General features: G+C 39.5%; 1 protein-coding gene and 1 long non-coding RNA gene across 5 annotated transcripts in view; one reads left to right on the plus strand and one right to left on the minus strand.

Moving 5' to 3' along the window:
• Nucleotides 1-5,668, minus strand: part of LOC147824938 (uncharacterized) — a 68,592-nt gene extending 62,924 nt beyond the window's left edge. The window contains exon 1 of the long non-coding RNA XR_015441521.1: nucleotides 5,392-5,668. This is a non-coding gene — a long non-coding RNA (uncharacterized LOC147824938). The remainder of the gene's footprint in view (nucleotides 1-5,391) is intronic.
• Nucleotides 5,669-5,670: 2 nt separating this feature from the next.
• Nucleotides 5,671-12,941, plus strand: part of Popdc1 (popeye domain cAMP effector 1) — a 34,274-nt gene continuing 27,003 nt past the window's right edge. The window contains exons 1-2 of one of the 4 annotated variants that reach the window (XM_013069397.3): nucleotides 5,671-5,836; nucleotides 12,696-12,932. In XM_013069397.3, coding sequence (XP_012924851.1) covers nucleotides 12,707-12,932 — 226 coding nt within the window. In that variant the 5' untranslated portion in view covers nucleotides 5,671-5,836; nucleotides 12,696-12,706. Of the gene's footprint in view, nucleotides 5,837-6,020; nucleotides 6,174-12,695; nucleotides 12,933-12,941 lie in introns of those variants that run through there. The other 3 variants (XM_004875075.4, XM_087187923.1, XM_087187924.1) reach the window with 3 other exon arrangements.

Here is a 12,941-nt window from a genome sequence, read left to right on the forward strand (position 1 = left end):
AAGTGTATTTTGCCAAAAATACAGTAAGTCAATTGTAATTCAACTTTTTTTAAAAGTGCTCTTTGCCCCGACTTTAATATTAGAACTACTTGGATATTGATTTAATGATTTTTTTAGGTTCTGAGGCTTAGAACACAATGATATGAAAACTCACACCCTTTTGCTTTGAGATGTTATTTTCTCTTTTTAAAATTTTAAAAAATTTTTCTGTTTCCTATCTAACCAAAATACAGAACACTGGTTCAGTGCATATGTTGTCTGGTTACTTTGCAAAAGTAACTGAGCCATCTAAAGAGTAGAGGACACACTGATTAGAATGGCTTAAGTCCAAAAAGCTGAAAATATTAAATGCTATCAAGAAAGTGGAGCCACAAGAACTCTTGTTTATTGGTAGTAGGATTGCAAAAACGGTACCGACACTTTGAAAATTATCAGTTTCTTACAAAGTCAAACACAGCCTTACATAAGATTCAAGGTACTCATCAAATGAATTGAAAATATGTTCACACAAAAGCCCATACATAAATGTTTATCTATCCTTAACTTGCAAAAATTGGAAGAAATGAGCCGGGGATTTAGCTAAGTGGTTCTGCTGCCTATCTCTCAAACACAAGGTCCTGAGTTCAATCCCCAGTACCAAAAAAAAAAAAAAAATTGGAAAAAATGAAGATGCTCTCTTAAAATGGTGACTGGATAAATTGTGGATTCCATATTGAATACATAACATTTCACTCTCATGTTCATTGCAGCAGTATTTCCGGTACAGTACTTCTTTCAGACATGAAAACAGCCTAAGTGTCTGTCAGTGAATGAAAGGAGAAGGAAAATGTGGTGTATATACACCACATTACATATGTCAAATGTATATGAACTATTTCATATATAATATATATCCCGTATATAACATATAATACGGAATATATATATAATTACCCATGTGAATATCTATGTGAATGGATAAATATCCCCTGCAATGAAATATTATTCTGTGATAAAAGAAAAGAGGCTATCAAGACACAAAAAGGCATGATGTTTACAAATGTTATCACAGAAATACCAAGGATCATAAAACACTATGAAAATTACACACAACAAACTTGACCACCTAGAAAAATAAATCAGTTCCTAGAAATATACAGCTTAACGACTGAATCATGAAGAGATAGAAGAGTCTAAATATAACAAATATGAGTAAAGAGATTGAACCAATAACCAAAAATCTCCCAACAAAAATCCCAGAAGCAGATGGCTTCACTGGTGATTTTACCAAACATTTGAATAACTAGTACTAGTCATTCTTAAATTCTTCCCAAAATTGAAGAGGGAACACTTCTGTCACCAATTAGCTAGTTGGGGGGTGGGGGTGGGGGTGGGGGTGGGGGGGGGTGGGGGGGTGTCCTTTTGCTCAGTTCAGACAGAAATCATAAGTTGGCAAAGTGCAGTTCCACTGATGATAGCAGCTCAGAGCTTTGAGGGCCAGTGGCTTTCAGCCCTCAGTGTTATAGTTCCCGGTGTTATAGCTCCTGTTGTTATAGCTCTTAGTGTTACAGCCCTTGGTGGCCTCTAGCCTTTCTATCAGCTCCCCTAAGCCAAGTCCTGTAGCCCTCTTGGCAGCTTTCCAGAACTCTGCAGGCACCTCTGCTGCCTCTGTGGGGCTCTCCTCAGGTCACTGAATGTCTCTGTTGGTTGCTGAAGGGCTTAGTCAGTCACTGCTGGTTTCCGCCAGTCTCTGAGAAGAGTCATGGATCACAGTATGGAAATTCCTCAAATAATTAAAATATAATATCCTATTTTTATATTTATTTTATATTAGGGTATATTTAGGATACTATCATACCCTATATATCTGGGTATATATCTGAAGGAAAAAAATCTATCTTGAAGTGACATTTTCACTCCCATGTTCACTGCAGCAGTATTCCCAATAGTTAAGATATGGAAACAACATAAGTGTCTGTCGGTGGATGAATGGAGAAGAAAAATGTGAAATATATATGTATATATACATGGAATATTGTACATATTAAATATATTTGCAACATTCCATATTATATATGAAATATATATGTGATATGGGATATATAGGTAATGTTTCACATACATTCCATATATAATATATAACATTCCATATATAATATGTAACATTCCATATACACATACACAATGGAATACTATTCAGCCATAAAAAGAAGCAAATTGTGCTATGTGTTACAATGAGGATGAACCTGAGGTTTATGCTAAGTGAAATAAGACAGAGAAAAACAAATACTGTATGATCACACCTATATATGGAATCCAAAAAGTCAAACTCATAGAAAGTAGTAGAATGATGGTTTCCCAGGGGCTGAGGGGTGGGAGAAATGGGAAGCAATTGGTCAAACTCTATAAACTTTAAGTTATAAGATACATAAGTTCTTGAGATCTAATGTACATGGTGATTTTCATTAACAACACTGTACTGTGTACTTCAAATCAGATTTTAAAAGAGATCTTAAATGTACTCATTCCAACACACACTCACACAAACACACAAAGGTAAATATGTAAGGTGATGGATGTGTTAACTAATTTGAATTTGGTAATCCTTTTACAACACATACATATATTGAATTAAAAATAGAAAAGAAAAGGCACGGAGGAAGCTTTAAAACATACTGCTTAGTGAAAGAAGCCGGTCCAAAAGGAAACATCATGCCAACTATATGATCTTTTGGAAAAGGCAAAACTACTGAAACACGATGTAAAAATCAGTGGTTGCCAGAGACTATGTCAATAACAGGGATAATTGTGATCAGGAATAGAGGGAGTATGGGAACTTCCTCTACTACCTTCTCCATAAAATTAGGAGTGACAGTTGAAATAAGACCTAGACTGTTGTAATTTATGGACATCTAATAGATAAAGAATATAATGCTATTTAACATTACACATGTACCATTAAAACCAGTGATTCCCTCAGATCATATTTTATTTTCACAAAATTTATTCGATTTGAATTTGAAGTCTCATCAGGGTTTTGTTCGAGTGATGAAGGCAGAGTAGGATGGCCATAGGAAAACAAAGGTAGAAATAATTGTTAATGCCAATCAAAGCTGTACCAAGCTGAGTTTTTAACCAAAGAGACAGGCTACTATATTTTTTGTTACATATGTCTCTCACCTTTTTCATTCTCCACATCTCTGTGAAACACCTCTTTGCTTCATGTTAATTCTCACATAGTACTTGGAATCTTTCAACTTAACCTGGGCATAAGCAGCTGGAAGAGCCCAAGGAGCCAAAGACATTCCCAAACCCAGGAATAAAAAATCATGTCAATAATTTTTATTTTGAATTTTATAAGGCTGGCATTCATGCACCTGTGATAAGAAATTAAAATACAGTAAAAAGTTCTTTGTAAATTATGGTTTTCATCCTAAAATGGTGTGCTAGTTAGCTCTGTTACTTTAACTGTGGGAGATAAATCAATAAAAGAAAAGGTTGGTTTTGGTTCATAGGTTAGAAGTTTCAGTCCATAGTTGGTTGGTCCAGTAGGTTTGGGGTCTACGGTGAGTCAGCACATCATGGCAGGAACTTGAGGTTAAAAAAAAGAACCTGCTCACCATATAGGTGGCTGGGAAAGGAGAGAGGAAAGAGCCAGGGTCCCAGGGTCCCTTTTACAGGTACACACCCAGTGATCTAAATTCCTCCAACTGGGCTCCACCTTTTGAAGGCTCCACCACCTCCCAGTAGCACCAGGAGCTGAGGATCAAGCCTTTCACACGGACCTATGGGAAACATCTCAGATCCAAACTATAGTAGATGTAGGTTACAGTAAGGGGATGAAGTTTTTCAACTTTCCCTTTGCATAAATCACAGACTCATAAAAACAAGACTGAGAAAGTATAGAACTCAAGTCTTAGGATATCTAATCCAGTGCTCTTTTCATAAAAGTATGAGATCTCTACATGATCTAAATGCCTTACAGGTATCCTATCCTGACAGGTGGGAGTGAGTGTGGCCTGTACAGGTGACTCCACAATTGGAACTTGGGAGCCTGACTCTACTGGGCCTGCAAAAACTGTTATGTGGGCTCCACTCTTTTAATAGGTATGTTTTTAAGCTATAAAGGTAACATATGAACATTGTAGAAAACTTGGAAGAAGAAAACTTACTTCCCAAACAACGGTTTAACCCCCCCCTTTAATATGACACCATTTACTCCCCCCCAAAATCCTATGAGGTCCAGGATAGATCCATCATTATCCAAAGAAGAAACTGAGAGGTAGGAAGGGCTACACAACTTCTCTGAGGTCCCACAGTGTTGCCAGCTTTCCATCACTGTAATAAAATACCCGAGACAATCAACTTAAAAGAAGAAAAGGTTTATTTTGCTCACAGTTTCAGTCCCCCCACCCCGCCCCCCAATGCAGGAGCACGGTACCTCCTGGTGGGGAGCTTGAGTAGGAAGCTGCTCACCTCACTACAGCCCAGAAGCCAAACAAGTCAGGAAAGGGGGCGCATATCGCCTTCAAAGGCACACCTCCAGTTACCCAAGTTCTTTCTACGAAGTCTCACCGCTTACAGGGTTTACTACCTCCAAATAGCGCCACCGACTGGGGCCTTGGTGGGACTTTCCAGATCCGAACTGTGGCACACAGCAAGATGGTAGCAGAGACGGGATTTCAAAGTGATTTGTGTGGAGCCCCAGCCCAAATTCTGGAACACTGGATTGCAGCTGCAGTGCCTTGTCACTAGAGACTTGGCCAATGAGCACTTCCAGATACTCACTTTATAATGAACCTTTACACAGTGGCGGTTTTAAGACTTAGATCACGTTCGAGAAGCACGAATGACTTCATACTCCCCTAACAGCTGCAAATTCTTTTACACAATGTAATATACTTCTGGTGGAAACAGGATTTCCATTTAGCCCTCCTCTTAAGTCCTACACTCTCACAACCAACACCACCTTTTCAGTACTGCAACTTTTCCCTCCATTTCTCACCCCAAATTGCTGTCCAGAAAACAGTAAGTACTACATATTTCACATCTTACTTCACAATCACTGGTCCCAAACCTAAGGTAAATAAAGGCCTTGTTACACCAGGTGAATACAAATGTTGGCTAAGTACCTTTCCTCGAAAACCAAACCAGTGGTGGGTATCGAAGTCCGCCTCGCGGGGCTCGCGCAGCAGCAGGGCTGGCGGTCGCGTCCCGTCCCCGTCCCGTCCCCGTCCCGTCCCCGTCCCGGCGCCTGGGCTGGGCGCGCAGCTGCGCTCAGGGCCGGTCCCCGCTGGTGCGGAGCAGCGGACGCGCATCCCAGACGGGAGCGAGGGGTGCAACTCTTGGGGGGAAACGCAGATTCTAGTTCTCATGTCCTATGAGGGTTTCTCTCCCTACTTCTCCACTTACCCTCGTGGCGACGGGAGACCAACGCCGCTGGCCCCACGAGGCCTCCCGGCCCCCACTCAAGGCCCAAACAAGGACAGAATTCAGAAGAAGAAAGGAGGTGAGGAGGGAACCAGCGGGCGCTTCAAACCGCCCGCACCGGCGTTCGGCGGCGCCCGGGGCTGCAGGAGGGGGCGCGGGGTGCGGGCCGGACTCGGGGCTCCGCCTGCTGGGGGCGCTGGGGCCTTGGCGCGTGCGCGGTGCGGCCCAGCCTGGCGGCCGCCGCGATGCCTATTTTAGTCAAAGCCGCTGCGGGCGCTGGGACCTCCCCGGCTGCACAGCCCCAGCACCCGCCGACCCGCCGAGGCTTGAGTGCCGGGCGCCCGTCGAGCAGCTGCGCCCGCGTGCCCGCCGCCGGCGCCCCGAACTTAGCCTGCGCCGGCCGGGCTCGGTGCGGGGGTCGAGCCAGGTAAGGAACGGTAGGCGCAGCGCCGCCGGCTGTCCCTGCGCCCCCAAGCATCGAGCAGGAAGCGAAAGTTGTGTCCCAGCTCTGCCTGCCGGGAGCAACTTTGCGCGCCCGACGGCGGCTGCCAGTGCCCCGCGCCCCTCCGCCCGCCGGCCCTCGCCCTCCCCGGCGCCGCGGCCGCAGACCCGCAGGTGGCGGCTGCCGCAGCTCGGGCAGAAAGCGGGCGCTCTGCTGCGGGCGAGCCCTTCGCGAGCTCAGCCGGTGTCTCGGGCAGACCGTGTCCCCCGCTTCTCCTCGAATGCCGGCCTCGGGGAACACTGGACCTTCTGTGAGGTGCGAGGTGAGCGGGCCCCACGGGAGCGCACGCGGCTGAGGACCGGCAGTCTTTGCCACCCCGCGCGCCCTCGTTCCAGACCGTTTGGGAAACGGGTTGTTGGTCAGACCAGTCCCAGAAAACTGCCTGCTTTAAAGCGTGAATAAGTGCGAAAAGACTCTTAACAACATAATGTCATTTGCCACTCTGAAGATGTGCAAAGATTCGATTAGAATAACTAAATGAATAAGGTCTACTAGCCAGGCTTTAACTCTGCTGTTTATCGTCATCTTTGTAGTTTGGCGAAAGTTTAACATTAGCTTCCCCGTTTAGATAGCCTTGCAAACACCTATTTAAAACTAATGGGCATTTTTGGATTTTACTAGAACAAGTCATTTAAGGAATTAGATTTGGAGGATCTGAGAGAAAAATAACTTTTCTGGACTTAGGCAAAATTCATCTGAAAGTTAACCAATTTACCAGTCAAGCCTACCTTGTTAAACTTATTCATTCTCTGTATAAAGGCAGTTCGGTGTAAGCCATTTAAATCCATTAAGCAGTAATCATAAGATGAAGCCAGATCTGATCAATATTGATCTGATCAATATTTCATGACAACAAGCAAGTGGCAGCTATATATCTATAGGTATATCTGTGTATCTTTAATAAGGTACAATGCATCAAAATATGTTTTAGGATGAGCCTACCTCTTAAAAATTGCTGTTAACTATTTTTTTTTTTTTTTTGGTTCGTGGATCAGTGCATTGTAATGTTCCTCTCCATTTTCTTAGACCAGAAATTGATACTTTTAATGAACTAAAGTTGGTAAATTGGTACTGTAAGAATGTCCAAAAGCCTGAAATTGAACTACAGTAGACCAGTAGGCAATACAGGAGTATTCAAGTGTTTGTTCAAGTGATTCATTTGTTATATAAATCTGTATTAGAATCACAGACCATTAAAACTTGGAGTTTTAAAGACCATGTAGTCCAGCTGCCTGTATTCCAAGGAAGAAATAGAGTGAGGAACAGCAGTGACTTTCCCTGGCTTATGTGGCTCCCTGGTGGCTTGAAAGGTAGAAGCTGACTCTCAACCTCAGAAAGGCTAGGCACTCACTCTCCTAAGGAGTCTTTACCACTGAATAGTGATTTCCAAAAGTGTTTGTGTTATGTCCCTTCCCTGTGGCTTCCTCCCTGCCTCAGTGGCCTTCCCTGTAGAGGCCTTAGAAGTACATACAGTGTATACATAAACATTATCCTTGCCTTGTAGAGAACATAGTATAGTTACAACAAAAAGGAGGACAGGAATGCAGTGCATTCTAAAGTGCTGTAGAAATTGTAGTTATTAACTTATGTAATGCAGGAGGAGTTGATGTTAATATAGGGATTGGGGACACTTAATACCACTCTCTCTCCTGCTGAAATTATAATTTATAATTATGATATTTGATTTCTCCAAAGCAAACTTGATAATTATTGTACCGAGTTATTAAAACAATGATTCCCTTATCTAAATAGGCTTATATTTTTATTGATTCAAACATTTGGAAAGTAGTTGAATTCTTTTTATTTCTTTTTACGGCAAGTCAATATTTAAGTCAACTGACTGTGAGCTATTTCAGTTATATAAAGAGATCTTTAATTGACTTGATCATTTCCTCCACACTTTATTAACTGAATTTTTTTTGTCGTTTTAGGAGATGTGGAATTCTTTCACATTTGTCTGTTAACATCCTTTCAAAATGTACACCCTAGCCAATTATCCTACCACTTATAGTCTTTTATATACTGAAAACACAAATAGAGAAGTAAGGTTAATTATGACTTTACTGTGAAAGGAGTATATATTTCTCAATTAAATTTTGGATCTGTATTTGAAACTTTTTTACTAAAACAGAAAAATTCGCATATTTTGTAAACCCACATAGTTTTCATCAAGGACCAAATTTATGTAATTAAAAATAGATTTTTGGGCCTGGGGATGTAGTTCAGTGGCAGACAGCCTGCCTGGCAAGTGCAAGGTCCTGAGTTTGATGCCCACTACCAAAAAAAAAAAAAGATTTTTTTTTTAAGGACCAACACCAAGAACAGTTAGTGTAGTCAGGGAAAAGTGCCACTTTAAGTTTTATCTAATGATATATAAAATGTACATTAGTTGAAATGTATTTTCTATGTGTCTTAATATTAAATAAATGTATATTTACAACCTCTCCTACATATAAGTAAACTGGAAGTTTACTACTTTTTAATTTGTTTTTTGTTTTTTTTTTTGGTACCGGGGATCAAACTTGGGACCTTGCACTTTTGAGGCAGACAGCTGAACCACTAAGCTAAATCCTGGGCCCTACTTTTTTTTTTTCCCCCATTAACTTTATTGGTACATTTTAGGTATAAAATACAGTTACATTCATTATTGAGATCTTGTGCCATTACATGAGTATCTTGGTTTTTATTTTTTTTCCCCTTCCCTTGCCCTCCCTTCACCCCCTCCACCCTTCCCTATTTGCAATGACCTTGTTTCCATTTTTTTCTCTTCTCATATCTTTTCCTTTCCCTTTTTTCCCTTCCCCTACCCTTCCCAATTCCCCTGCTCTTTTAGACCTTTTCTTCCTGTTTCACAATATCAGTTATACATTTTTTAAATTACAATATTAAGATCTAGGAGACATTACCACAGATTTTACAGAATTTAAAAGGATATAGAAAGCATATTACAAAAATCTTTTTTGAAATAAATTTGACAACTTCTAAGAAATACCTTAGAAGACAAATTAATGAAACTAACTCTGGAGGAAATATAAAATTTGAATAGCACCTATTAAAGAAAGTATATTCCTAGCTTGAAAACCTACCTATATGACAACAGCAGGCTCATAAACATTTTAACTGATAAATTATATCAAACATTTAAAGCAGAAAAAAGAAGGAACACTTCTCCCCTCATTTTAGGAAATCAACATTGTGCTAATCCTAAAACTAGATAAAGATAATAGAAGAAAAAAGTATGAACATAGATAGAAATTTGTTTAACAAAACAAACTCTTAGAAGTCAGATCTGGCAGTATGTAGAAAGTGGTTTTATTATAGGGATGGCAGTGTTGGTTCAGCATTGGAAGATCCACCCCCAAAAGTAATCATTTTAACAGAGGAAAGGAAAAAGCCATATGATCCTGTCACTAGTTGGAGAAAAAGTATTGGACTAAATTCTACAGCTGTTCATGGTAAAAGCTATCAGGAGACTAGAAGTAGAACAGAACCTTCTCAACAGATCAAAGACATGTACTCCATACTTCCAAAAAAACCTCCTTCTATGAATGGAGACAATACAATGCTTTCTCCCTAAAGTGGGGAACAAGGGCATATATGCCTACTCTTCATCTGTCCATTAGACTTTGAAACATAGGTCTAAATCAAAATAGTCTGGCAATAAAATGACACAACTAGGATAGGATTGGCACAGGAGAAGCAAAATCTTTATATGTAGATGAAATGATCATCTACAGAGAACATACTAAGAAATCTCTAGGAGCCCCTAGAACTTGTATTTGAATTTAGCAGGATTAGAAAACACAAGGTATATATAAAACTTCAGGTCTGTGTATACTTGCTATAAATGAAGAACTGGATATTGAAATTTAAAAGTTATGTAGGAGTACACAGGACCCAGAAAAGCCAAAAACAAAAACAAAAACAGTGTTGGAAGACATTTAGCACCCAATTTTCAGACTTCTTCTAAAGCTACAGTAATCAAGGCAGTGTTGGTGTAAGGAAAGACATATAGATCATTTAAATAAAACAGAGAATCTAGAAATAGAACCACACATATATGGTCCACTGAGTTTTGAAAGATTATTTAACATTAGCATTTTATAGAATATAAACTCGATTCAAGAGCCGAGGAAGAGATAGTGTCTTCAGCAAATGGCACTAGAACACCTGGTATCCATATATAAAAAATTAACCTCAACCCTTTTTTTCCATACATGAAAATAACTTGAAGGGATCTATGAACCTAAATAAGAAAGCCTAAAAGTATAAAACTTTAAGAAGAAATTATAAGGGAAAATATTTATGAATTCAGGCTAGGCAAGAACTACTTAGGATACAAAAAACATGATGTATAAAAGAAAAAAAATTGATAAATGAGATTCCATCAAAATTTAGAACTTTAAATGACATCATTAAAATGAAAAGTAGCCCTTAAACAGACCATATTTACAATACATATAATCTATGACCAGAATATATAAAGAATTCTTAGAGCTCATTAATAGACAACCCAATTAAAATGTAGACATAAGAAGATGATAAATAGCCAGTATAGCACAAGGAATAGTGTGCAACTCTAGAATCAGAAAAATACTAATCAGTACAATAATAAGATTGAATTATACACTCATTAGGGAGATGAAGTCAAAAGTTTTAAAAGCCTTGTCATGACTTTTTCTTTTTGTTCGATTCTCCCCCTTTGTGTTTAATTTGTCACATCCAATGGATTCATTCTGCTGGGTTTCCTGGGGTTGTGATCCTCATTGTCTTTTCCTAGGGTATTGTCTAAAATTTTTTGGAGTGCCGGTTTGGTATTCATGAAGTTCCTGAGGTGCTCTTTTTCATCAAAGTATCTTATGTCTCTATCAATTTTGAAAGATAGTTTTGCAGGGTACATCAGTCTGGGTTGGAGGCTGTTTTCCTTTGTTGCTTGAAATACATCACTCCAAGCTCTTCTTGCCTTGAGGGTTTGCATTGAGAAGTCTGCTATGATTCTGATGGGCTTTCCTTTGTATGTGATTTGTTTCTTTTCTCTCACTGCTTGTAGAATTTTGTGCTTCTGTTGGATTTCTGGAATCCTAACTATTATATGCCTATGTGTAGATTTTTTTGATTAAGGCTAGGTGGAGTTCTATTTGCCTCACTTATCTGTATGTCAAGTTCTTTTCCCCTCCTTGGCAAGTTTTCTGCCATCACTTCTGTGAAGAGTTTTTTTATGTCATCTGCACTCTCTCCTCTTTCCTCACTGACTCCAATCAGTCTTATGTTATTCTTCTTTGCATTGTGTAGCAGCCGCTGGATTGATTTCTTGTGTTCCCTTACAATTTTAAAGCAATTTTTCTTTTCCTCCTCACTAACTGCAGTCTTATCTTCTATATGTGAAATTCTATCCTCACATTGGTTCATTCTGCTGTGCAGACTTTCGATGGAGTTTTTAATGTCTTGGAAATCTGTTTGTATCTGTTTTATGGATTCCATTTGTTTCCTATGTTGGGATTCCATCATGTTCCTCAGATCCTCTATTTTTTTTAATCTGTGTCCTCTCTAGATTTATTAGTCATGTCTTGCACCATGAGCAAAATCTTTGCTGTTATCTGAGTAATTATTTCTGATTTCATTTTTCCAGATCCTCTTTTGTTGCCAGTTCAGAGAGTCCAGGTGGTTGAGTATCAGAGTGTTCCATCTGGTTTCCCTTTGGTGTTGCTGGAGGTGATCTGGAAGTCTGTTTTTGAGGCTTGTTTATTTGTCTTCTCATTTCCATGGGGGGGGGTGTGCTTCTGGCGCCCACGTGGCTCACCTTCTGTGCCCTAGGAGCTTGGGATGGCAGCGGCGGAGCTTCCTTCTGGGTGCTGGGACCGGGTCAGCTTCTCTGCCCTAGAAGCTTGGGATGGTGGTGGGGGAGCTTCCTTCTGGGTGCTGGGACCAGCTCACCTTCTTGGCCCTAGGAGCCTGGGATCCCCGGCCCTACTTTTTAATTTGTGAAATGCTACCAACTAGAATTATTATGGGGAAAAAAGTAGAGTCCAGCTGGACAAAAATGTTAAATGTTGTTTTATGTATATGTGTTTATGGTAATTTTTATGGTTGTATATTATGTACATATATGATAATTTATGATATATGCATGATACAGTGATTTAAATGATGGTATAAAATAAAGCCATCTAAATATCTTAAGCCTTCACATATAAGGCTGTTAATTTTTTGAAAGTATTAAAAAATCAGTTTATTTGTCCTGTGCTTGGATTTAGGGTCACCAATGAGAATATAATGGAGGTTATACTAAAAAACTTTGTAATTGCTGTTGTTTATGAACATTGGTGATTGTCTTTTAGGTTAGTTAATTCCTTTCTTCCCCATGAAATATGAATAGGTATATTATATACTATATACATATACATAAACACATGTATACATGTATATGTATCTATATGCATATATGTATGTATATTTGTATGCCAGGGAATAGTTGTGCACTCTGTAAAATATTTTATATATTTCATTTCATCATAAGGCACATAAGACATTATGATTTAATAGATAAGAAAATGTCACATATATGTCCTAATTCATAAGCACTAGAGAAGTCTGTTTACCAACATTCAATTCACAGAAATCATTTTCTTTTTTTTTCTGGTGCTGGGGATCGAACTCAGGACCTTGTGCTTGTGAGGCAGGTGCAGCGCCACTGAGCTAAACCCCTGGCCCCAGAAATCATTTTCTTATAACACTTGTAATAGGGATAATAAAATATATTTTTATGATTTTATTTGCTTTACAGGCATTTTCAACATGAATTATACGGAGACCAGCTCATTGCCAGAATCAACTACAGTAGATTTTACACCTGAGTTAGGAAGTACCATACCTGTGCCTTCCAATGAGACCACTTGTGAAAACTGGCGAGAGATACATCATCTAGTTTTTCATGTAGCAAATATTTGTTTTGCAGTTGGTTTGGTTATTCCAACTACTCTTCACCTTCATATGATATTTCTTAGAGGGATGTTTACTATAGGTAAGATAC

The sequence above is a fragment of the Heterocephalus glaber genome, unplaced genomic scaffold, assembly GCF_053883595.1.
Source record: "Heterocephalus glaber isolate CG9 unplaced genomic scaffold, H.glaber_assembly_v1.0 deba00001523, whole genome shotgun sequence".
Taxonomy (NCBI): Eukaryota; Metazoa; Chordata; class Mammalia; order Rodentia; family Bathyergidae; genus Heterocephalus; species Heterocephalus glaber.